The sequence below is a fragment of the Cavenderia fasciculata genome (assembly GCF_000203815.1).
Source record: "Cavenderia fasciculata unplaced genomic scaffold Scf_Dfasci-G-o-80e12.f1-5, whole genome shotgun sequence".
Taxonomy (NCBI): Eukaryota; Evosea; class Eumycetozoa; order Acytosteliales; family Cavenderiaceae; genus Cavenderia; species Cavenderia fasciculata.
The window spans coordinates 1,036,679-1,062,576 of NW_004457735.1; the positions used below are offsets into that span (position 1 = coordinate 1,036,679).

Below are 25,898 nucleotides of genomic sequence, written 5' to 3' on the forward strand. Positions count from 1 at the left end.
ATAAATCAAAGATGGTAACGACGTCTCTATTTCATCTAAGATCGTTATTACAATCACATATGGATCAATCAATTAAAGATCTTCAAGATATCGATCAACAGAACAAACATAGAGGTTCAAGCTCACTATCTTCACATCAAGAAGATAAACTGGCACGTCATCGAAAAGATAACATTAAAACATTGGTTTACTCTCAATTCAAAAGACCATTTATAAAAAGTGATTTTAGTGATGGTTTAAAAGAACTAAATCTAGGTTATTTTAACCATCCTATTCAACCAGGATCACTTCCACCATCACTTGAAAAGTTAAACTTGGGTTCTGAATTTCAACAAGATATTCTACCTGGAACCATTCCATCTACATGTAAATACTTACATTTTGGTGATAAGTTTAACAAATCAATCGTTGTAAATAGTGATCTATATAATGTAGAAACTATTATACTTGGAGTATCATATAATCAACCACTCCAAGCACACTCTATTGCAAATTGTAAAAAACTAGTTCTTACATCATTCAAGTATACCATTCAATGTGGTGCATTGCCAGAAGGACTATTAGAACTAACACTTAAATGGCATCAAGGTGTAGTTGAGAGTGGAGCACTCCCAAAATCACTCCTTTATTTAAAATTACCTAGTTTTCTACTTGCCACTTGTCCCAACACCATACCCGACACTCTATTACATATTGATGTTACTGGACCTTATTCTCAATTCCCGCTGACTGAAATGGTATATCTAGACTTTAACAGTGTATTTCCAATTAGTCTAATATCACTATCAATACCTGAATTTGAAATGGATGAACATGGACAACAAGTACTGGATTTGGAAAGATTGGTTAATTTAGAGTATTTAAAGTGTAGGTCATCAATATTGATGAATCAAACCAAATTACCAAATACTTTAAAGTGTATTCATATAGTATCGATATTTCCAATACAAAGACCACCTATACTCAAAACTATGTCCAGCAGTAGTAGGGATATACTGGTAACAATGTCATTTGACTTACCATCTGAACACCTTCATACAACCAATATCCATCTACCAATACGGACATTGTTAGAAGATAATGTAACAACGATTATCATCCATTTCAAAGTACATGGATATATGGCAGTTGTATCATTCCAACTACGTGATTTTGGAAGTCACTGTTTGTTGTTGGCAGCCAATCAATGTGGTGGGTTCATCAAAAAGGATAAACAAATCATCACCCATACATTACTAGACACTGATCTATTCAATTATTTAGATAACTTCTTCTTTGATTTCCATCGTTGGCAAGATGATTTCTTCAAAAGACAAAAATATGATAAATACTTTTTTAATAAAAAATATTTTTGATGCAAAGTACTCAAGTTGAAGTGGACTAGTCATTCCAAATGCATGTAAATTAATTAAGTTGTAACATTTATTTATTTATATCATATATATATATGAGCAACGAATCAAATAAGAGTGACGGTAGTGGTGTATCAACTGATGATGATGATGATGATAAGGTTGATATTGTAGAGAAAAAGGAGGAGGAGGAGAAAGAAGAGATAAAGGAGGAAAAAGAGAAAAAGGAGGAGGAGGTTGAAGCGATTATAGAGACTGCTACTACTACACATACGAGTGAAGATACTAAAAAGGAGGAGAAGAAGGAGAAAGAGGAAGAAGACCCATTTAAATATTTATTAGATAGCGATGAAGAAAAGAAACAAGAGAAGGATTGGTATTATGTCAATTCGAGCGATATTGAGCAGGGACCGTATACGTTCAATCAGATGCTCTATTGGTTCAAAACAAAGTATTTAAAGACCAATCAACAAGTGAGACACGAAAATCAACATAAATACTATGCAATCATATCGAATCCATTGTTTAATATACCTGCTAGCAGCGACAATACTACATCAACATCAACAACAACCGATAATACTACTACAATAGTGGATAATAATACTACAACCACTGCAGACTACAACCCTTATACGCAAACAACAACACCATACGACAATTATTATTATTCATCAATGTACAGTACAACACCCGATGCAACATCATCATCATCAACTACCCCTTATTCAAACAACAACAGATATCATCCATATGGAACTCAACAATATTATAGTACACCGCAACAACAACAACAACAACAACAATTTAAAGACTATGAAGTTAGTGGTACATTTAACAAAAGAACAGGTAGATTTGATGGAAGTGGAAGATCAACAGGATCATGGCAATCACAAGAAGAAAGAATCAATGCTCATTATTTTGACCTAGATGATTACAACAAACAAATGAACCAATTAAAGAACCAACAACAACAATACCAACAAAAGAAACAACCAAATAAACGATAGATGGATGTATGGAACATCTAATAACACAACATCCCCCAGGCCACAATGAATGATCATTTCGTTCGTTTAAGTGTGGATATAATTAGATTAACACAACTCTGTACATGTTTGATTTGATTTGATTGTGGTTTCCTTTCCCCTCAAAAAGATGGAACCATCCAACCCAACTTAAACATTGCCGAAAGAAAGTATCTTTATAAGGTCGTCAATCAGTGTTGCAAATTGATATCTTCCAAGATCCCACGAAACAAGGGACACGCACCAAAAAAAAAAAACACAACAGGGAGAGACTTGTCGCACACCACTGGAGGTCTGAAGAGTTTGACACTGAATTCTCTTTTCAACACAAAGTTATAACTTGTTCATCATTCATCTAAATACTCTTTCTATTTATATCTATCTATCTACTATCAAGAGGTAGAGGCAGTAAATAAAAAGGTAAGGTTCAATAAACAAACAGACAGACAGACAGACATCTCGATCAGACAACACTAATAGTGACAATATTAGCAGTGTATGTGTGTGGGTTGGTTTGAAACAAAGACTAAACAAGAGAGTCAATTGTATATGTTGGGAGAGGGTGTTTGAAAAAACAACACACGATAGCTATCATCAAAACAACCCTCTCTCTAAGCTAAACATCGACAGCAGCAGAGAGAAATGAATGAATGAATGAATGAATGAATGTGAATGAAGAGTAGAAGGAATATTCACTCAGAGACAACACCATTCATACATGAAACCTAGTCAACTGTTAGCTAGTTTACTACTCAACTCAAACAACCCAACAACAATATCAACTATAAATATCTATCTCTATACTCTCTCTTTTGGCGGTATTAATAGATAGATAAACACAGACAAACACAAACACAAAGTAGCATTATTTTAAGATTCAAACAACAAAAAAAAAAGATAACAATAACAATAGCAATCATCATTTAACAATATATACAAAGAAATAGAAATAAGGAGGAAATTAGTTACTAATATGAATGAATTTTAAAGTAATAGGATAGTTTATATTTATTTAGTTTACCATCATATATATTCCAAAAGATAATGTTGTCAACATCATCTTGGCACGCTTGATTCAATAATACAATACATATATACACTATTTTTATTTATTTATTTATTTAAATCAACAACAACCTTAATAATAATATACCAACAAAACAAAACAACAAAATGAGTAGTAGAAGGAAACCTTATTGTCTATTTCTACTTTGCTTAATATTCATATTTTATATAAATGGTATGATTAACAATAGAAGTAGAGTAGTTTAGAGTATATAGTATTAACAACATTGATTTGATTTTTGATTTGTTGATTTGATTTGATTAGTACCTACTATTGAATCTAAAGCCAACAAGATAGCAATCAATAATGACATTGTTGAAAACAACAACAAAAATGTAGTAGGCCAAATTGGAAATAATAATAACAACATAGGTATTCGTCGTGGTGGTGACATTGACCCAAAGTCAACCGATAAGATGACTATTGGACCTGTCGATGGAAGAACAACTCAACTACCAACTACAACATCTGGAACTTCTGGACATAATACAACAACTGTCGATGGTACTTCATCGTCGTCACAAACCACCGATGATGCGACAAGTGGTGCTGCAACTAGTGGTGCTGCTGCATCTTCTTCATCAACACAAACAACTGGTGCAACTGGTGCGACTAGTGGAAGCAGCTCGACAAATACTGCTACTTCTGCTACTGCTACAGCTACAGCTACTGCTACTACTGGTGGAAGCAGCTCAACCAATACGGCTACTACTGCTGGTGCAACTAGTGGAGGCTCGACAACAAATACTACTACTACTGCTACTGGTACTGCTACTGGTACTGGCAAATCAACTGGTGGGTCTACCAGTGGTGGAAGCAGCTCAACTGCTACCTCTGCTACAGCTACTGCTTCAACAACAGCAACAACAGCACCATCAACTACAAACTCTACTACATCAACTTCCAATTCGACTGATACCACTACTGGTGGTGCAACTAGTAATTTAACGACTGGTGCAAGTGATGCTGGTACGGGAGGTAGTGGTTCTTCTTCGAGTGGATCAGACTCCAAGACATCTGGTGATTCATCGACTAAATCATCAACCTCGTCGGGATCATCAACAACTAATGATTCGACAACTGGTCCAGCTCCAACAACTACAGCAACTACAACAGCAACTACAACAGCAACAACAACAGCAACTACAGCAACTACTACAGCAACAACAACAGCAACAACAACAGCAACAACAACAGCAACTACAACTGGACCACCACCAACTACAACAACTGACACAAGTGGTTCTTCTGGATCTGGATCATCATCGACGACAGGTCCATCATCGGGTGACACTACATCAGGACATTCATCATCATCACATGATTCATCTGATTCTTCTTCATCTGGATCGGGATCATCAGGATCAGGATCATCATCGTCAGGTGGAGATTGTGATCTTTGTCCAGCTGGTAGTTTTAGTAACAATGCAACAGTCAACAATTGTACACTTAAATGTGACGATGGTCACTGTACCAAGGGATTCCAATGCCCTTTATGTCCAGCCGGTACCTATTCATCAGAGCCAGGTACTTCGCTCTGTAACTTGTGTCCCGATGGAACGATTGCAGCACTCAATGGACAAACAACTTGTGTCGCTTGCGATCCAGGTATGTCCAACAACCAATATCACACTGAATGCATTACTTGTCCAATCGGTTACTATGCCGAGGGAGGTGATGCTTGCACATCTTGCCCCGACGGCACAGTGAGTGATTCAGGATCATCGTTTTGCTACGAATGCAGTCCTGGAACCTACAGTAACCAACCACAGCTCAACTGTAACGCTTGTCCATCAGGCACATACAGCAGCAACAGTGGACAGGGTGCCTGTACAGACTGCGGTCAAGGACATTACAATGGAAAGATAGGTCAAACCAGTTTCTCAAGTTGCATCGTTTGTCCCGATGGCACCTATTGTCCAGAACCATCAAATTCAGTACCACTCGATTGTCCAGAAAACTCTTATTGTCCATCTGGTGCATCACAACCAACTTCTTGTAAAGCTTTTTTCTCTTCTTCTTCAAGTTCAAGTGTAAGCATAGAAAAAAAAATATATGAAATATTATTATTATTATTATTATTAGTTTCCTAACTAACCCTTTTGTTTTCTATCTATCAATTTAGTCATGTACACCAAACAAATATCTTTATATTTTCGTATTTGGAGGAACTGGATTGGTTATCGTTGCAGTTATTATTATTTTCAAGTATAATCAACACAAGAGACATCAAAAGAAACAACAAGAATCTGAAGTTGAAAGATTAATTCCAAAACCAATGGATGGCCCAGAATATGGAGGTTTCTAAAAAAAAAAAACAAATAACAAATCAAAACAAATAATAACAAATAATCATTTTCCTTTTGTAAAATACATTAATAATAATAATATCCAACACCAACAACAACAACAACAACAAAAAATTGTTTAGAATTACTAAAGTTGATTTTAAATGAATCAATACTACACACACACACAACAACCAAAACTATATTTCAAAAACCAAAAAATTAACTAGGATCACTTTGTTTCCGGATAAGAATCAAATAACTAGTTATTTTCGATCGTAACTATTATAATTACACCACACCAAAAATACATCATACCCACCCATCTCTTTTAATTTGATGGATTCCAAATTTGAATAAATAATATATCCATCCAATTCCAATTCCAAATCCAAATCCCAAGCAAAGTTTGGTTACCAATAGTTATATTCTATTATATATTCGTCGTGTTTCGTTCGTTTCTTTCTATATTGTATTTATTTTTCTATTTTTAATTCTAATAATTTATACAAAATACTTTTCAAGTACTTTGCCCAAATTATATTAGCTATACCCAAACCTATACCATATGAAACACCAGAGAAAAATGATACTGCAAACGTATTTTTATATTTAATCCATGCTTTCTTCATATCTTTTGTTCTTGATGCCATGACTCCTCTCTACTCTATTTTTCAATGTTTTGTGAATATATCTAAATGTTTGTTTGTTTGTTTGTTTGTTTATAACTAAAGTTTGAATCAATATATTTATCATTCTAGTCAATATAATCAAATGATTGATTTGGATCATTGAAAGGTCTTGTCTAAAACATACATGAATGAATGTGATCTACAAATTTCAATTGAAAGATCAATATGCTATATACAATGGGGTAGTAGATGAATGATTGTGTATGTTTCTTAGGTTTGTATGTAATAATAATAGTAGAAACAACTTATAATGCGGTTGTAATAAATAATAGATGCATGAAACGCATTTTAATCATCACCGCCCTTTTTTTAATTTTTTTAAATAATAATGGTTTCAAGAATAGCATGTTCACACTTTATTCATATCATTGAGTCTACTCTTGCTTGTTATAGATATCATCATCTTCATCTTAAAAGTTAGCATTGAAGAACCATTTGTAAATAGGTTCGATCAGATATTAGATAAAGATTACAGAGTATAGATATTAGATAGTAGTGACAAGGTGGTAAAGAAGACATTGATTGATTGGTCATAGCAACTCATCTATAATAGTAACAATAACAACAAACTATATATATAAGTCAATCATGTCATACAACTTTATAACAACTGTTCACAAACCAACAGCAGTTACTGAATCAGTAACAGGTCATTTTACATCACCAAATGAAAAGAATTTGATCATCTCGTACGTAACAATATATATTCTGTATCTTTTAATTGGTTATTAATAATGTGTTTGTTTTAAAAAGTAAATGCACAAAGATTGAAATATTTACTTTAGCACCTGAAGGACTTGTTCCTATTTTGGAAACTAATATCTATGGTAGAATTTCAAATATGAAGTTGTTTAGTGTTCATGTATGAATCGATAAATTGGTGTGATATATATATATATATATATAATATTCTAATCTAACCTTTTCTCTTCTTTTTACTTTATCTCTATAGGGAGAAAAACAAGAATTATTATTTATATTGACAGAAAGATTTAAATATTGTGTATTATCGTATGATGCAGAAAAGAAGGAATTGATAACAAGAGCAAGTGGAGAGGCTGATGATAGTATTGGTCGACCTGCCGACTCTGGGCAATTGGCAATCATCGACCCCGATAGCAAAGTATTGGCACTTCATTTGTACGAAGGGTTATTAAAGATCATTCCCATTGAAAAGGGGACACTCAAGACTGCGTACAATGTGAGACTGCAAGAGTTGCAAGTCATAGACATTGTATTCATCGCACCCACCAACAACCAACCAACACTGGCCGTTCTCTCAAAGGACACAAGAGACTCTAAAAATGTAAACACCTATATCCTCTCACTCAAGGACAAAGAGTTGATTGAGAGTGCCAACACCTGGGCACAGTCAAATGTAGAGGACGGTGCATCCAAGTTGATTGCACACCAAAATGGATTGTTGGTGGTTGGCGAGACACTGGTCAGTTTCCTCAAACCTACCAGCTCACCACGCACCATCCCGATAGCAGGTACTCGCATCACTGCAGTTGGACGAGTTGACAAGGACAAGTTTTTGTTTGGCGACCATTTGGGACAACTCTACTTTTTACTCTTATCGCAAAACGAAAAGGAACTTCGATTTGAAAAGCTTGGTGAGACGTGTACGGCAAGTACCATCTCCTATCTCGATAGTGGTGTTGTGTTTATAGGATCGGCACTTGGAGACAGCCAGTTGATTCGTCTGCTCTCGGATCGTGATCCAAACACCAATAGCTATGTGACCGTCCTCGACACCTTTGCAAATCTCGGACCTATTCCCGACTTTTGTTTGGTCGACATTGAAAAGCAAGGACAGAATCAAATTGTAGCGTGTTCGGGTGGATTCAAGGAAGGATCGCTCCGAGTCATTCGTAATGGTATTGGTATTACCGAACAGGCATCGATTGATCTACCAGGCATCAAAGCTATCTGGTCGTTGGCAAGAGGTTCCGACCGTTATCTCATCCTCTCCTTTATCTCTTCGACCAAAGTACTCGAATTCCAAGGTGAAGATATTGAAGAAACTGAAATAGCAGGATTCGATCTACAATCACCAACCCTCTATTGTGGCAATGTCGCAGACAAACAAATACTTCAAATTTCAACCAGCGGTATCTATTTGGTAGATCATGAAACTAATCTAAATTATGATGTTTGGAAACCATCCTCTGGTTCAATTAATCTTGCCTCCCATCAAGGAAATCAAATCTTAATCTCTTTTGGTAAAACTTTAATTTATTTTGAAATTAAAGATCAAAAAATTATTAAACTCAAGTAAGAAATTGAAATAATTAAAACATATAATTTAGATTTGATTATTAACCAATAATATATTATATATAAATATATATTTAACCATATTTTTTTTATTCATTTTCTATTTTTTAGAGAACTAGAAATGGAATTTGAAATTTCATGTTTGGATATATCATCATTTCAAGTAGGAGAGAGATCAAAGATTTGTGTTGTTGGTCTTTGGACAGATATATCGTTGAGAATTTTATCTTTACCAACTTTGGAACAAGTACATAAAGAAAATTTGGGAGGTGAGGTCATTCCAAGATCAGTCTTGATGATTGCGTTTGAAGGTATCAATTATTTATTATGTTCACTTGGTGATGGTCATCTTTTTAACTTTATTGTCGATACTATAAATAATACTCTTCATGAAAGAAAAAAGGTTTCACTTGGTAATCAACCAATTATTTTATCAAAGTATGGAGTAAAAAAGATATCTTTATAATCATTAATCAATTCTAAATTATTTATTATTTTTCTATTTTTTTTTAGATTCCAATTAAAAGGTACAGTAAATGTATTTGCATCATCGGATAGACCAACTGTAATTTATAGTAGTAATAGAAAATTATTATATTCAGTGGTTAATCTAAAGGTTGTGGTTGGGGTATGTTCATTTGACTCTGAAGTTTTCCGTGATTGTATTGCCATTGCAACAGACAAGACACTGTCGATTGGACACATTGACGATATTCAAAGATTGCACATTAAAAAAATAGATCTTGGTGGCGAGTTTGCACGTAGAATTGCACATGTCGAAGCACATCAATGCTATGCTCTCATCACCATCAGACCAGATGAATCTGGTTTGGAAGAGAGCGAAACTGAACAAAATTTCATTAGAATCGTCAATCAACAAACATTTGAAACCATTGTAAAATATCCCCTCAAAGAAAATGAATATGGTTGGACTATTTTAAGTACAAACTTTAAAGAAACTTTGACATCTAATTCATCTTCAACATCATCATCTACTTCAACAACTTCAACAACTTCTACCTCTGGAAGAAGAAGATTACCAACAACAACAACAACAACAACAACGAGCAATGATGAAGAAGAACAAAGTGAATATATTGTTGTGGGAACGACATACCATTGTCACGATCGAAAAGAGTGTGGAAGAATATTGGTTTTCAAGATGATTGATAGTCGATTGATATTGTTGGATGAGACGACTGTACGTGGTAGCATCTTTTGCATGATTGCATTCAATGGTCAGTTGTTGGTTGCCATCAACAAGAGTGTCCACAGATACACCTGGAGTGGCGACTCGAGCTCAGGCAAGCTCACAGGCGAAGAGATATACGGTGGACACACTGCTTCGCTCTATTTGGCGGGAAGAGGTGACTTTGTGTTGGTGGGTGACATGATGAAGTCAATGGCTCTCCTCCAAGCGTCTGGAAAGGATGTAAAGGAGTTGTCGCGAAGTTCACAACCATTCTGGTTGACAGGACTCACGTTTATTGACGATGACACCTATCTCGGATCAGACAACTCGTACAACCTCATCTTGATGAAAAAGAATACGGAAACTGCCAACGAGGTTGACAGCCAACTACTCGACAACATTGGACACATCCATACTGGCGAGTTTATCAATCGTTTCCACCATGGTACTCTTGCCACACTCACCGATGTCGATTCACCCAAACCAAACTCTATCATTTTCGCCACCATCAGTGGTTGCATTGGCGTCATTTCAACCATTTCAAAGCAAGATTACGATTTCTTTTCAAAATTACAAGTTGGTTTAAATAGAGTTATTAGAGGAATTGGTGGTTTTTCTCATGATCGGTATGAAACAAGATCTTATTTATTAATTTATTATATTATTAATTACTGACATTTTATTATTTCTTAATTTTATTTGTAGTTGGAGATCATTCCAAAATGAGCATATTTCAAATATAGAATCACGTAATTTTATCGATGGAGATTTGGTTGAACAATTTTTACATCTTCGTCATGACAAGATGTTAGAAGTAACCAAGGATATGGATATTTCAATCGAAGATACATATAAAAAGATTGAAACAACAATGCAAAGTATTAGATAAAATAATAATAATAATAAAACACACAACATACAATAGAAAAATAGTAGTAAATATACATATATGGATTGTATGTTGCCAAATATTTCGATGATTGGTTGATATAGTCTGGATTGTAATTTAGTAAATATACGACGAAACAAATCGGTTGGTTCAAATTTTATGTCGATTCAATGTCGCAGACGATTGAACAACAATGACGATCATTGTTGTTATTGTTCTTGTTGTGGGAGTCGTGTTTATTGATTCCAGAACAGACTATTGAATTCGATCAACCCCCACATGAATATGAGTAACCACTAGTAAATCAATTTAAATTTACAGTACTTTATAAATATTCTATATTTGGATGATACTTTTATCGGTTTCAATCAATATCAATTATCAATTAATTTAATACGATTGTATATTAATAATATCTTTATTTAGCTTGTTTTTAAAAATATACTACTTTTATTTGGGTTGTTCTTTTTTTAAAACAAAGCGTGAAAACCAAGCCATTTTTCTTTCTTTGATTAAACAAACAAATATAGAGAGAGAGATACGGATACGATTACAAACTTTTCTTTTGCTGCTCTTTTATTGTAAAATGTGGATAGACTGTATTCAATAGCAATAAGAATACCCGTATCAACAATCAACAATCAACAATCAACAATCAACGACCATTGCTAGAATTCTCACTTTTCATTGTCGAGAGAGGAATGTGCATATCATCGGTGGTTGTGGTGGTTGTGTTGATTGATCCTCTTTCCCTTTTCCCCCTCTCCTTACCTACCCTTCACAATCATGTGAAGTGGTTGAAAAATATCATAATACCCCCCTCTCTCCCTCCCTACCAACCACAACCCAACAAACATAAGCAAGCAGAAACCATCATCATATTTGCGATGCGTATCAATTTAACGGGAGGAAGAGGAGGAAGAGGGAGGAGCAGTATATTCATATTCTCTCTCTATCGTGTGTGTTTGGATATAAAAATAGATGGGTTGGGTTCAGTCAAATTCCATCCTATCAGTTGATGTTATGTTGTTGGATGATTGATATCGATTTGATGGTAGTGACATCCACTACGCTACTCTACGTACAACAAACATATCTTACCGTGTGGTTAGGGATTAATGCACTATACACCCTTTAAGGGGGGGGCGGTGCAACTAGATATGAACACCACCCTACCTACCCACCCCCAACAACCAATTTATATTTTAATAGACTGTTGATGAGATGAGAATAATTACCCATCCAACTTGATGATCATCACCCAACATCAACAACCAAGAACAACAACAAAAACATTAAATGGAATTAATTTGAATCAATGTTTGTTTGATTTTTTTAATTTGATAAAAACAGAAACACAACACATTTGTGATCACAAACAACAATCTATTAAATTTACTTTCTTTTCTTTCTTTTAACTGCCACCACAAACTAGTAATTTAATTAACTTACTCCTTACTCCTTACTTTTATTATTTGTTTGTTCCCATTTTTTTAATTTAATTTCCCCAACCATTTATTTATTTATTTATCCCAACAATTTAAATTAATTTTAATTTATAATTTCACTAAACATTGTACAATACTTAAATCATAATAATAATAATTAAAAAATGAGGTTTTTAATCTCACTTGTATTTTCTTTAATATTAATAATTGGTAATTATTTTAAAAAGAAATAATCAAATCTTTTCAATATCCTATTGAATATTTAATATTAATATGTAACTCTTGATTTACTATTTTATTTTATTTTTAATTAGGATTATCTAGATCACAGAATGTTATCAAAGTACCTATTACCATTTTTGATCATCATCCATCATTGAATCCAGATTTCGAATATCCTCAATATGGATCATTAACAAAAGGATTGGTAGAGGATATTTTAGGAAAGGACAGTCTTCCAGTTCTCAAAAAAAATTATCCAGCTAGTGGTTTGATCACGAGCCAACAAACATTCAATCAATGGTTTGTACCAGTCAAAGGAGTCAACTTGGGTGTCATTAGTACATTGGATTTCCAAAAGAGTACAACAGACGGCAGCAAATATTCCATAAACAACGATGCATTCTTTCCAATCGATAATATGGGTTTAGATTCACTCAAAAATGAATCTGGTTATATATATCGTCGTTATGCTGATGAGCAAGGAAACTATCACAATTATCATTTCTGTTTACATATGCAATCAAACTTTTATTATAGAGTAAGAAAATAATATTTATTTTAATATTTATTTATTAATTAATTAAATTTTTAGGGTACAGAATCATTTACATTTAAAGGTGATGATGATGTTTGGTTGTTTATTAATAACAAGTTGGTTGTTGATCTTGGTGGTATTCATACCCAAGCAAACCAAACTATTAATTTTAAAGATTTGGGTCTAGTTTCAACTGAAGTATGTTTAAACAAAAAAAAAAAAAAATTAAAAGAAGTACTTTTAATTTAAATTAACTAATTCTTCTTCCTATTTATTTTTCTAGAATAAACCAGTTAAATTTGATTTCTTTTATTGTGAAAGACATACCTATGCATCAGAGATTGAAATTGAAACTGAATTGGAATTCTTGTGTCTTAGAAAAGATTATTGTGGAATTTGTGGTGGATCTGGTTCAGAGTGTTGTAATCCTAATGTCGATTGTTCAGACAATGATCCATGTACCGTAGATGCTTGTCCATCTGTCAGCACTCCCGATATTACTGAAGCCAACTGGAAAACCAAGTGTGTACACACTCCCATCACTTGCTCTGCTCCAGACAGATGTCACAACTCTGCCTGCTCCAATGGAACCTGTGTCGTATCAGATGTTGTTTGTCCAGAAAAACCATGTTCAAAGAGCTACTGTAACAAAGACTCTGGATGTGGTTACACAGCCACAGAATGCAAGCCAGCCGACAAGTGTACCAACGCTGCCTGTGATCCAAGCACTGGAGCCTGTAAATCTACCCCAATATCATGTAACGACAATAACCCTTGTACCATTGACAGTTGTGACCCGGCTGTTGGATGTTTGTTCAAGGCCAAGTGTCAGAAAGCTGGTGATTGTCAAAAGGATGTTTGTTCACCAACTGGAGAATGTAGTATAGAGACCATTCCAGAAGGGCAATGTGTATGTGACTGTCCTCGTACTGGTTGCGAAGATTTCAAGTGTAATCCAGGTTCAAAGTGTACCAAGACACCAAAGGTTTACAGCGATGGTAATCTCTGTACCAAGGATGAATGTGTTCCACTCTCTACCAATACCTCGGAGCCCAGGTTCACCCCGATCGTATGTGCTGCCAGCACAGATCCATGTTTTGTTTCACAATGTGATCCTGCCAAGGGATGTGTTCCAGTACCCATCAATTGTGACGATGGCAATCCATGCTCGATCGACACTTGTGTCGCTGGTAAGTGTGTCAATACCTTGGACACTTGCTCCGATGGCAATCCATGTACTGAAGACCACTGCAATGCCACTCTTGGTGCCTGTCAACACACACCCATTCCATGCAACAACACTGATATTTGTATGGTTGGTACTTGCAGTTCAGCCAATGGTTCATGTACCTACGCACCCAAAGTATGTCCAGACCCAGCCGGCAAATTCTGCGAGGTCGGTTATTGTGATCCATTGGCTGGCTGCATCTTCATCCCAAGAAAGTGTGTTGCCGACAACCCCGAGTGTCAAAAGTCTGTCTGTAACGAAGACGCCAAAAAGTGTGACGAGACCAGCTTTAGTCCCACGCCTTACAAGTGTCTCTCGACAGCCGCCAAAGCAGGTGTTATTGGTGGTGCAGCCATTGCTGGTATCGTCATTGGTGGTGCCGTCGCACTAGGTCTCGCTGCATTTGGTGGAAAGAAGGGTTACGACTATTGGAAGAACACTCAACAACAAAAGATGACCACTTCCAATGCCAACCCACTCTATGAAAAGAATCCAAACAATGGTGAAAATCCACTCTACACTTCAAATGGATAGAGTTAATTAAAACAACAAGAAAAAAAGATTAGAAAAGAAAAGAAAAGAAAACAACAAAAAAGAAACAAATCCAATCAGATCACTCTTTGTAAAATTAATTTACTTATTATTTATTATCTCTACTACTTTTTAAAAACAACAATCATTCAAACCAATCATTCATATTAATAATTCCAAAATACACATTATAATATTAAAATATATTTATTAAATAAATAAACAAAAAAAAAAAAATTAAAACAATCAAACAAATATATCACCAAGATCAAGATTAACTTGATTTACGCATGGGACACGGACAATTCCAATGACCAAACATGGAATTCAGACTGCAGTATTCCGAAATCAAAGATCTTTTCAAAATTCAAAGAGATATTTTTTAAACACTAAAACCATTGACATCCCTTGCAGCAGTGCCTTTTCATCTTAGTCTCTTATCTCTTCTCTCTCATTTTCTTACTATCTATTTGTATAACTACTCTTTGAATAACAAATTTGTATCATGTCTTTTAAACTTAAGGATGACGGTCTCCCAGGTAGGTAAACAGGAGGTGGTATACACCTATCAAGTTTTAAAGAAGCATAAACAAATCAGAATTAACAATAGTTTCACTTTATTAAAACAGGAGGAAAAGGTAAACCTGGAGGAAGAGGATTTGTTCCACCTCCTCCAAATCCACCTCCAAGAAATGGCGGAGGTCAAACTGGAAACCCTTTCAACTCTTAAAAAGTCTAAAAACAGCAACTTTTGTACCAATAAAAACTAACAATGGAAAATCAAATAATTATAATTATTTGTATCATCCATATTATCTATATGTTTTTTGTTATTCTTTCATAATAGCAAAGACGAATATAGATCACCGTAACACCCAACAGACTTTTGCCCCCCAAAAGCAGACTCATACACTTTTTTTTCCTTCAATCCAGTTGAAGGTGAAATATGTGATCCAATGACAAGTCCATGTGAAGATGGAGCCGTTTGTTGGCCACAACATAGAGATGATGTAGTCCCAACTTGTAAAGGATTTTTTTATGAAAGACTTGGAGAAGAATGGTAAGTACCGAATTAAAGACATGAATACATATTTTTTCTTTCTAACTATTATATTGTTTTCTTTAACAGTCGAATTCGAACAGATTGTTGGGGATTAAAATGTGAACCATTCTCTCGTACTTGTCAACCAGATATTAATTCATTGGATGGATATCAATGTGAATCATTATGTTAAAACAAATTGCAAAATTATAAACATTAATACTAATATTATTGATTGACAGGATTTCCATTGCGCATTCGGATACTTTTGTAACACAACAAATCATCGATGTATACAAAAAGGAAGTGAATGTACTAATAATGTAGATTCTTGTCTTGAAGGTTTAATATGTACCACCACCATCAACATTGATGGCACCAAGTATTGCATTGAACCATTTTCACTATCAGAGGGTAATACATGCGACACAGAATTTGAAAATCTAATAGGTGATAATGGAAATTAAAGATCACCATGCCAAGTAGGTCTATTTTGTAATGGCACAGTTTGCACTAAACCTGTTCAATTGTTCAGTTGTGAGAAACCGTGGTTCTCGACCTAAGAAGTACATGTTCAGCTCCTCCTCCACCAATCGTTGGATTATGTACAGAACCTGATTTCTCTTATTCAAATTTTGGTACATGTCCAAGCAACTCTGCAAACTCAATATCGATTATCCCAAACATCCTCTTTATGATTGTGATAGTTATTTTGGGATCGATATAACTTAACATAGTTGTGTAAAAATATCTAATTATGTTTCTATTCATATCGCGATAAGAGTCACCATAAAATGTAAGGCAGCGTCGATTCGTATATGTATCGTTGCAAAAAAGTGAGAAATTAATAAATCATAAGATATTTATTTTCAAAGCATTTTAGGGATCTTCTATGGTTCAGGTATACACATCCCTTGAAACTCATTTGTATATTCTTCATTTCATTTATCTTTTTTATATAGTAATACTAATTGTAATAATACTTTAACTCAAACACATAAACAATGTCATTCAGATTCGAAGGTCATAGTCACCCAGGTAATTAAGTTGTGTTCAACATTTTGCATTTGTTGCTAACCTTTAGGAACCTTTTATTCTTTTTTTTTTAATCACTATTTAGGAGGATTAGGAAAACCAGGAGGTTTTGCCTATGGAGCAGGAGCTGGAGGTTCACCAAGACCAGCCCCAAAATCAGGAGGAGGCCAAGGCAGCAACCCATTCGGAGGTTAAAATCATCCATCCATCCATCAATAGATATCTATTGACACAATAAATATTCACTGGAACATTTATTTTCTGTCTCCAAGTGTATTCAATCTTTTTATTAACTTATAAAATTAATAATATAGATCACACATCATTAAATAATCTTATCTTCTTGTTCTTTTTCTTTTTTGATTTTTTTTATCCATTCTTTTTATTAAAACTAATATTTAAAATATTATTCTTATTCTTGTTATGATTATTATTATTATTAATATTATTATTTTGATTATTTTTAAGCCATTGATTTTGAACTTGAAGCGTAGGAATCATGTTGTAGAACCGATAGAAATAACTTGTTTGCCGTGCCACGATAGGTGCAGATAGGAAAAATAAGGATAATTAAAAAGAGGAGGAGAAAAAAGATAGAAGTGTGCGAAGAGGTTTTGGCGTGTTCGTGTACAATGACAAAGCTGTCACCGACCGATCCATTGGTTCGGAGATAGGTCACCTCTAAAGAGTATTGGTAGGCAGCGAGTTTGGTGAATCCCCACGATGTTTCACGATGAAGTGACCAGTCTGGTTGATCGAGCCATGGGTCCGAGGTGGCACCACCAGTGCCTGCCAAAATGTGAATGGTTCCCTCTGACGAATCGTATCTTTGCTTCTTTTCGTCGAGGATCTTTCCTTGGTACACTGGATAGGTTCTCTCGTATCCATGGTCGTGGCCTGAAATGACTAGATTGACCTTGTATTTCTTGATCAATGGTTCGACAGCCTCACGGAATCCCAAGTCGCTACCATCGTGTCCCGACGACGAGCTGTACATTGGACTGTGGGCACACACAATCAACCATGGAACACGATGTCTGATACTAGCTGCATGTTCTAGTTGTTGCTTTAACCAATTATATTGTACACTACCTTGATGATAGTCATCATAGGATGATATCATTACAAAATAAATTAAACCATATTCATAACTATAGAATAAATTATTTGCTGTCTCTACTTTGATTTCTACGTTGTTGTCTGATTTGTCTTTGTCTGCGTTGTTAGTGTCAAACACTAATTTGTTGGTTGGTGATTTAATGTAAAGAGGCATTTTGTAACGATTCTTGAATGGTTCCAAAGCACCTTCTTTGACATCCCAATTACCTGGGATGGTCATATATGGGAACTGCGATGAAATGGGTTCGATCAAATTACCAAATCGATCCCATATCTCTTCTGTCACTCCATAGGAGAGATCGCCGGCATGAATGACAGCTGTAATGTCTGGATCCGAAGCAATGTGTTCAAAGACCTCTGGGATATTACCCCAAGTCCCCGAATCGGCAAATGCAGCAACTATAGTTGGTGCCAATGTTGGTAATGGATTAGTCTTGAATGAATACCATGTATTTGACCAACTCGATGGATATTTACTGCCACTGCTAGTCAACATTGACTTTTCACCACCAACTCTATAACAATATGGTTTACCAGATGATAACAATGTCAATTGTACACTGTGAATATAAGCATCCAATCCAAAATAAGTTGTAGTTGTACCAGTAGCCATTTTAAAAGATTTAATTTGATTTGTAGAGTATTGTTGTTGATTGTTATGGTTATTGTTGGTGAGGAGGATATCTGAATTTGCATCAACCGATGTGATTTCTTCTGTAGCTAGTAGTTTACTTCCCATAGGTGATATTGGATGTTTTTGTATATTCTTTAGGTTCTCTTGTACATCATCGCATGAACCTTGGTAATAGTAGACGGTTGGCATAGGCACCTTGGCCTTGGTCAACCATGAAACCACAATGTCTTGAGGATCATCTCCCAATGCCAAATGTATATGATATGGTGTATAAGAAGGTAAACTCTCTCCATTACTTATCAATAAACATATCAATGTTATTATAATCCCTATTGTTGTTTTATGAATATTCATCATCGAGTGTCGTCTAATAATATATAATATATAAATATAACTACTATTTTGAAAATTAAATCATCACTTAAGATCTTTAATTATTACTTTTGATTGTTATTATTATTATTATTGTATTAGTATATAGATAGAGTTAAATAGATATATAGTGTAGTTATAAATAAAATGAAATGAATGAATAATAAAGAATGAATGAAACGAAAATAGGAGGTTGATCTGCGGTTTACTCACTTTGTTGTAAAAAAATAAAAACTGTGAGGGTGACGAGGTTTATTTATTTGGTGGATGAAAAGAAGGGTAAGGTTGAAGTGATGAGGGTGGGTTTGATATGAATAATATTGTAGTTGTGGTTCAATCTACAAAGAATAATAATTTATTTATTTATGATTGTATACAATGATCAAAATAATAAATAATATTAATCATTTACACATTACATACTATAGTATGTATGGATTGATTTAATTTCGGTATTAAACAATAATTTATGATTTATGATTTATTTTAAATAATAGTTAATAGAGTAATATCATTTGATACATCACCAATATATAATTTAGAATCTTTAGTTGATGTCATCCAATTAATTTTAGAGTGATAATTAGTCCATAATTTAACTCTATCTTCATTTTCTAATTTTTGGTTGTTATTATTAATATCCCAGAATTTTAATTTACTATCACTTGCTGTTGATAATAATATATCTTGACTAAATAATGGGAAATGTCTATAGAAATAGTATATAAATAGTATATTATTAGTATATATATTTACTTTTTCTATTTCTATTTCTTTTTCTTTTTCCTTCTTACACTTGAGAAATTGGGGCAGTATGAGCTTCTTCAATTAATAAATGTTGTCTAAAACTTGATATTTCATTGATTACAATATTTCCATTTCCGATACCAGCCGATACCAATCTGCCATCTTGGGTAATATCTATAGAGTTTACCATTGGTGGATTTAATATTTGATTTGATTTTGCTTCTTCTTGGTCATCACTACTACTCTTTTTGGGATTCAATAGTGATGCACTACCAAATGATTGTCTATGTAATACCTTTCCTTTTAAATATTCCCAATGTATAATTGAATAATCCATTGATCCAGTTAATACTAATAAGTTGTTTTAAATAAATTGAATTGTATTAATATCCAAAGATCTTTGGTGGTAGGATAAATATTATTATTATTATTATTATTATTATTATTATTATTATTATTATTATTATTATTATTATTATTATTATTATTATTAATAATATTTACAATCATTTTTTGAATTTGGTCTAAAGACAACAGATGAACAAACATTTGTATGTTTCTTTGCCAATGTATCATATAGTTTCTTTTTGTTTATATCTATAATCTTTGTTTGGCCGCTGTCATCACATGCTGCCAAGTATAGATACTTTGGATCAAATGCCAATTGATTAATCTCTTCATTGTTGAATTGATATTGCGTCGATTTCTCTTTTAATATAATACTCGTGTTTCTTAGATCATACGATGAAATCATAGTTCCATGTGCACAATATATTAAATGATCTTGATCGAATATTACACTATTTACCTTCACAATGAATCTATTAGTATAGATTTTAAAAGTATTGTATATTTATGTATACCTACAGGTTCCCCTTTAAAATCATTTATACATTTGATAGAAGTATTTTTGTTGGTATCCCAAATACGAACTGTACAATCATCACTACCAGATGCCAACAATGGTTGTGATTTATGTAATGCAATCGTCACTACACTATCCTTATGTCCTTTTAATTTTGTCTCTATCAATCTTTGTGATGATGATGATGATGATTGACTAGTACCATCACTACCACTACCATTGTTTGTTGTTGTTGAAGTAGTACTTGTTGTTGTTGATAATTCTTGTTGTTCTGAAGACATTCGTTCAAAAAAAAAGAGTAAATACGAAAGTAGAATCATCATCTCGACTCAGTTCAAACTTCATTTTTATAAATGTATATTTATTAATTAATCATTTATTCTTTAAAGTTGTTTAATGAATAAAGCATTTAGAGCATCATTTGAATATGGTGGAAAGATTAATTGGTTCCCAGGTCACATGATCAAGGCGAGTAAAGAGGTGAGAGAGACGTTAAAGAGGATCGATATAGTGTTGGAGATTAGAGACTCGCGTGCACCCATCTCGTCCGAGAACCCTCTACTCAGTGATATTATCAAAGAAGAGCAACGAGAGAATACAAGTCATGTCATCATCTTTAACAAGGCTGATCTGTCCAACCATAACCTTCAAAAGAAAATACAACAAAAGTTTGAAAACAGAGACAAAGGTGTGTCGGTCGCATTCACTCAAGCTGCCATGTCAAAGGCAGCATCTCATGCGGGACAGTCTGCAGCGGCACTCTCCCAAATATCACATCCTCGTCATCCCTACAACGCAGTTGTCACAGCCATCAAATTTCACAAAGACTGGCTCAATGAAAAGAAAAGACAACAACAAGAAATCCAATTACAAAGATTACAAGAACAAAAAGATGAAAAGGAACGAATAGAACAATTAAATAATAATAATAATATAAATGGATCAACTAATATGATAAATACAACAACTACAACTACAACTTCTACACCTATCCAACCAAAGAAAATCAATACAACTAAAATAGATTCAAGTAAATTAAAAAAGGAATTAAATTTGATGGTGATTGGGTTACCCAATCTTGGTAAATCATCTATTATCAATTCTATTAGAACGGCATCGAGTATGGCAAAGAGTGCCAAAACTGGTGCGTTGCCAGGTGTCACCAAACATATTAGTGGATTCAGAGTGTTGGATGATCCACCCGCATTCCTCGTCGACACTCCGGGTATCATGATTCCCGGCTCAATGAAGGATATCGAACATGCATTGACACTGGCAGCCATTGGAAGTATCTCTGAACGAATCATTGACATCAAGGTGGTGGCAGACTTTTTACTCTTTAAAATGAATCAGCTCGGTCAGACTACCTATGTCAAGGCATTGGACTATCCAGAAGGTCCAACCGACGACATTCACAAACTACTCTCACACATGTGTATGAAACATGGTTTCATCAACAACCACAACACACTCGAAAGTCTAAAGAACTCTTCAAGCAGTCACAACAGCTACGATTACAATCAAGCTTCAAAATTATTTTTACAAATGTATCGTGATGGTAAATTTGGTCATTTCTCTCTTGACAAGATACCTCCATAATAATAATAATAAAGGAATCAAAGATCACATTTAAATTAAATTGTCCGATTTAAAGAAAGATATATATATTAATTAATTCCATTTTTGCCCAACACACCCCCAGGACGACCAACAAACCAATCGACGAAAACGTTCGATTTCTTTTTTTTTGTGTCAATTTACTTTTTTTAATCTAACTATTCAATCGATACAGATAATAGATACAATACAGTACTGTGCACAGATATATACATATACAATGGGAAAGAAAAAGAAGTCATCATCATCATCGACAACACCAACTACTACTACAACTGAAACAAAAACAGATGTAAATAATAATAATAGTGATAGTATTACAAATGGAGCTGTATTTGATCCATTTGCAGGGTTAGAGGAATCACAAATCGATGCACATAAAGAGTTTAAAGAAAAGTTGTCTACTTTGGAATTAGATGATAAAGAAGTATGTAAAAGAGAAAGAGAAAGAGAGAGAGAGAGAGAATATGAAGAGTAATGATGATGATGATCAATGTTGATTAATTAACAATTATGTTTTATTAGAAATTATGGATAGATGATATGTTAATATTTAGATATTTAAGAGCACGTGATTATAATGTAAAAGCTGCATTTGAATTATTTCAAGGTACTTTGAAATGGAGAAAAGAATTTAAACCAGATGAAATCAATCCAGATAAACTTTCATACGAGGCTAGTAGTGGGAAACAATATTGTGGCCCATTTACTACCAAATCTAGACCACTCATTACAATGGCTCCACGCAAGGAGAATACAAAGAATTATGAACGTCAAATACAACTATTGGTATATACTATTGAACGTGCCATTACAAAAATGGATGCATCACAGGGATGTGAACAATTGGCCATTCTAATCGATTTCAATGGCTATTCGATTATGAATGCTCCTCCACTATCGGTTAGCAAACAAACACTAGATATCCTCTCATCACACTATCCAGAGCGACTAGGTGTGGCATTTATAGTAGACCCACCACTAGTTTTTAGTGTCTTTTGGAATATTATATCACCACTGATCAACAAAAATACAGTCAAAAAGATTGTATTTGTCAAAGGTGAAAAAGAGAAAAAGAAAGTACTCTCTCAATACTTTGAATCGGAACAATTAGAAACTGCATTTGGTGGTACTAGCGACTACCAATATGACCACGCTGTACATTGGAAACAAGAAATTGAATTCTATCGCAACAAAAATAACCTCCCACCTCTTTCTGATGAAGAAATCACTAAAATATTGGAATTAAAGGATTAAATATTAATTAATAGTTAATAGTTGATAGGTTTTAAAAGAGTTTATAATAATAAATATTTATTTATTTATTTATTTATTTTGGAATAATATTATATAATGAATAATGATGAATAATTAACACAAATATTAAAGTGTTAATTTTAAAGTAAGGAGGAGGGTGGTATTAATAAATTAAGTAATATTACAATATGGGGTTGAATGAATGGATGGGTTGGTTGGTTATTATTATTATTATTATTATTATTTATATTGAACAACCAGATCCAGAAGGTTGAGATTGTTTTGCAGAAATCTTGTTTGAAAGAGTTGAAATTTTCGAACTGATTGACCCAATATCCAATGACCGATGACTATTCGTCATTTTTAGTGCTGAATGAACCTATGGTTTGAAAATAAAGGAGCAAAAGAGAGATAGAGAGTCAAAGTGTTAGCAAATTTAGTCTTTTCTCTCAAAAGGGATCTTTTACTTACTAGTATGGTTTTGCCAATGATTGACAGAGTTCTTGAATGGGTATTGTGGAAGAGCCACATGTGCGATATGCGTGACGTAGAATACGGAAACCCCCCCCTCCGAGAGAGAGTCGTGCGAGTGTTGATGTGAGCTGTTTTTATCATAGACACCGTTGCAATGGACGAGGAGGATGATGAGGATGGGGGTGATGATGAAAAGGTGTTGTCTGCCCACTCACCCAATCAATCAAAATGTATATGCTTTGATTGCTTTCTCTCTTGAACATCACAATAATGTGTCAACTCTTTTATTTGATAGCATATGGTTTGAAAACTGTTTGACATGATGTGCTGTCATACTGACTCTAAGAATAGTTGTTGTCTAGAGAGATAAAGTATCTAACAATCAATAATAGTGTCGATGTAGTGCACGTGGTCATCTCGTTGATTTCTTTTAACTTTGTTCTTCTACTTTTTCATTCTTTTAAATCATAAGAACTGTGGTGCAAGAAGAAAATCAATCCTTCGAAGAGCTCAATAATTCTTTTTAAAGATTTGAATAAAATTGAATTTAATTTATTTATTCACATGATTGATTGATTGATTGGTTTGTTGGTTTGTTGTTTGATTGATAAATTATGAAAATTAATCATTTAGTTTAAGCAATAACAGTGCAATTAAAGGAATAGAGCATTTGAAGATTGGTTCCACCAATTCCAGTAGCTCCATATAAACGAATGGTGTCACAAGCTGGAACAGATGGTAAATTGCAAACCAATGGTGACCATCCATACAATGCAACACAGTATGGTTCAATGTCAGAAGTCACTCCATTTTTGATTAAATGATTATCAAACCAAATCATTGTCATTGGTGAGTAATGAATAGTGAGTTTCTTTCCATCTTGAATTACATTTGTAACTTTTTTTTCAAAAAGGTTAAAAAATATTAATATATTGATTATCCATATCATCAGTCATTCATTATTGTGATTCAAATTATTTATTTATTTTTAATTTATTAACATACTAGCAGCATTAGCAACGGCAGCTACAAGGAGAATAATGGCAAAGGAGATAATGAGATTTGATGACTTGAACATTTTTTATATAATAATTTGGATTGTTTGATTGTTGAAAATAATGATTTGATTTGATTTGATATAATATATATTGAATTTCTATTCTTTTATACCTTTTCTATTGAACCAATCATCATCGATTTCGAAATGAATAACCTATATCCCAAGGATGGTAGAACACATCTATATGTATGTTTAAATACTTATTTTGCTTAAAAAGGTTAATATCTGGAATCAAACCTCCAATGTTGGATTGTGTGATGTGAATTTTTTAATGATCCCGATTTAAGTTTTACACTACACAGCCACGATACATGACATTTATTTTGATTCTAGTACTGACTATTGTTATTAGTTTGTTAACACTTGTCTATGTTGTGTGATTGGTTGATTCTGACTCTTTGAAAATCTGAAGATATCTATAATATATTATTTTAAATGTTTTTGTTAATTTTATTTAAATAATCAAATAATAGGTAAAGAAATCTAATAACTGCGATATTAGTTAAAGTAAACCAAAGGTTTGAAACTAACCTTTTTTTTTTAGAAAATACTCGTTTCTAATAGTCTTGGAATGAGTTGGTGATGGTGTTGGTTGATGCGGTCGAGTTGATAAATGCAAATGACATTCAATTGAGACAAAGGATTTGATTCAGGAAAAAGTTCTAATCTTGGAAAATAATAATAATAATAATAATAAGGTTCAAAAATTTGCCCAACTTCCTTCTTCTTCTTCTTCTTCTTCTTTCTTCATCTTTTTCTTCAATTTGTATATTTCATTAAACTTGAATAATTCTTTCTTCCTTTTTCCTTCTTCCTCCTTTTTTCATTAAAAGAACTACTTTTTAGCGACATGGAGCCTTCATAGATTCATTTCATTCACATTTGCAATGTTTGGATTTGTAATTGTTTGTTTGGTTTGGGGATG

General features: G+C 33.7%; 13 protein-coding genes across 13 annotated transcripts; 10 read left to right on the forward strand and 3 right to left on the reverse strand.

Annotated features, from left to right (window-relative positions):
• Nucleotides 1-59: 59 nt before the first annotated feature.
• On the forward strand, nt 60-1,355 carry DFA_05234 (uncharacterized protein; the record flags this gene model as incomplete). The annotated part of the gene is made up of 2 exons (XM_004360898.1): nt 60-1,164; nt 1,264-1,355. 2 exons carry the CDS (start codon nt 60-62, stop codon nt 1,353-1,355), a joined length of 1,197 nt encoding a protein of 398 aa, XP_004360955.1.
• A 92-nt stretch (nt 1,356-1,447) lies between these two features.
• On the forward strand, nt 1,448-2,362 carry DFA_05235 (uncharacterized protein; the record flags this gene model as incomplete). The annotated part of the gene is made up of 1 exon (XM_004360899.1): nt 1,448-2,362. The coding sequence occupies one exon, from the start codon at nt 1,448-1,450 to the stop codon at nt 2,360-2,362; it is 915 nt and encodes a 304-aa protein (XP_004360956.1).
• Nucleotides 2,363-3,553: 1,191 nt separating this feature from the next.
• Nucleotides 3,554-5,754, forward strand: DFA_05236 (uncharacterized protein; the record flags this gene model as incomplete). Its single annotated transcript, XM_004360900.1, has 3 exons — nt 3,554-3,620; nt 3,711-5,479; nt 5,572-5,754. The coding sequence occupies 3 exons, from the start codon at nt 3,554-3,556 to the stop codon at nt 5,752-5,754; spliced, it is 2,019 nt and encodes a 672-aa protein (XP_004360957.1).
• A 1,260-nt stretch (nt 5,755-7,014) lies between these two features.
• Nucleotides 7,015-10,787, forward strand: repE (UV-damaged DNA binding protein1; the record flags this gene model as incomplete). The annotated part of the gene is made up of 6 exons (XM_004360901.1): nt 7,015-7,115; nt 7,180-7,288; nt 7,379-8,703; nt 8,818-9,144; nt 9,220-10,524; nt 10,604-10,787. The coding sequence occupies 6 exons, from the start codon at nt 7,015-7,017 to the stop codon at nt 10,785-10,787; spliced, it is 3,351 nt and encodes a 1,116-aa protein (XP_004360958.1).
• Nucleotides 10,788-10,980: 193 nt separating this feature from the next.
• On the forward strand, nt 10,981-14,754 carry psiF (PA14 domain-containing protein; the record flags this gene model as incomplete). The annotated part of the gene is made up of 5 exons (XM_004360902.1): nt 10,981-10,992; nt 11,109-11,188; nt 12,560-12,995; nt 13,050-13,190; nt 13,276-14,754. The coding sequence occupies 5 exons, from the start codon at nt 10,981-10,983 to the stop codon at nt 14,752-14,754; spliced, it is 2,148 nt and encodes a 715-aa protein (XP_004360959.1).
• A 502-nt stretch (nt 14,755-15,256) lies between these two features.
• DFA_05239 (uncharacterized protein) lies at nt 15,257-15,481 on the forward strand (the record flags this gene model as incomplete). The annotated part of the gene is made up of 2 exons (XM_004360903.1): nt 15,257-15,290; nt 15,381-15,481. 2 exons carry the CDS (start codon nt 15,257-15,259, stop codon nt 15,479-15,481), a joined length of 135 nt encoding a protein of 44 aa, XP_004360960.1.
• Nucleotides 15,482-15,707: 226 nt separating this feature from the next.
• On the forward strand, nt 15,708-16,260 carry DFA_05240 (uncharacterized protein; the record flags this gene model as incomplete). Its single annotated transcript, XM_004360904.1, has 3 exons — nt 15,708-15,811; nt 15,881-15,981; nt 16,121-16,260. The coding sequence occupies 3 exons, from the start codon at nt 15,708-15,710 to the stop codon at nt 16,258-16,260; spliced, it is 345 nt and encodes a 114-aa protein (XP_004360961.1).
• Nucleotides 16,261-16,797: 537 nt separating this feature from the next.
• Nucleotides 16,798-17,023, forward strand: DFA_05241 (uncharacterized protein; the record flags this gene model as incomplete). The annotated part of the gene is made up of 2 exons (XM_004360905.1): nt 16,798-16,831; nt 16,914-17,023. The coding sequence occupies 2 exons, from the start codon at nt 16,798-16,800 to the stop codon at nt 17,021-17,023; spliced, it is 144 nt and encodes a 47-aa protein (XP_004360962.1).
• A 268-nt stretch (nt 17,024-17,291) lies between these two features.
• Nucleotides 17,292-18,935, reverse strand: DFA_05242 (Purple acid phosphatase; the record flags this gene model as incomplete). The annotated part of the gene is made up of 1 exon (XM_004360906.1): nt 17,292-18,935. The coding sequence occupies one exon, from the start codon at nt 18,933-18,935 to the stop codon at nt 17,292-17,294; it is 1,644 nt and encodes a 547-aa protein (XP_004360963.1).
• Nucleotides 18,936-19,439: 504 nt separating this feature from the next.
• Nucleotides 19,440-20,846, reverse strand: wdr53 (WD40 repeat-containing protein; the record flags this gene model as incomplete). The annotated part of the gene is made up of 4 exons (XM_004360907.1): nt 19,440-19,662; nt 19,748-20,051; nt 20,205-20,483; nt 20,594-20,846. The coding sequence occupies 4 exons, from the start codon at nt 20,844-20,846 to the stop codon at nt 19,440-19,442; spliced, it is 1,059 nt and encodes a 352-aa protein (XP_004360964.1).
• A 115-nt stretch (nt 20,847-20,961) lies between these two features.
• DFA_05244 (uncharacterized protein) lies at nt 20,962-22,164 on the forward strand (the record flags this gene model as incomplete). The annotated part of the gene is made up of 1 exon (XM_004360908.1): nt 20,962-22,164. The coding sequence occupies one exon, from the start codon at nt 20,962-20,964 to the stop codon at nt 22,162-22,164; it is 1,203 nt and encodes a 400-aa protein (XP_004360965.1).
• A 238-nt stretch (nt 22,165-22,402) lies between these two features.
• DFA_05245 (cellular retinaldehyde-binding/triple function domain-containing protein) lies at nt 22,403-23,439 on the forward strand (the record flags this gene model as incomplete). Its single annotated transcript, XM_004360909.1, has 2 exons — nt 22,403-22,609; nt 22,708-23,439. 2 exons carry the CDS (start codon nt 22,403-22,405, stop codon nt 23,437-23,439), a joined length of 939 nt encoding a protein of 312 aa, XP_004360966.1.
• A 1,108-nt stretch (nt 23,440-24,547) lies between these two features.
• DFA_05246 (uncharacterized protein) lies at nt 24,548-24,991 on the reverse strand (the record flags this gene model as incomplete). The annotated part of the gene is made up of 2 exons (XM_004360910.1): nt 24,548-24,810; nt 24,919-24,991. 2 exons carry the CDS (start codon nt 24,989-24,991, stop codon nt 24,548-24,550), a joined length of 336 nt encoding a protein of 111 aa, XP_004360967.1.
• Between the last annotated feature and the right edge of the window lie 907 nt (nt 24,992-25,898).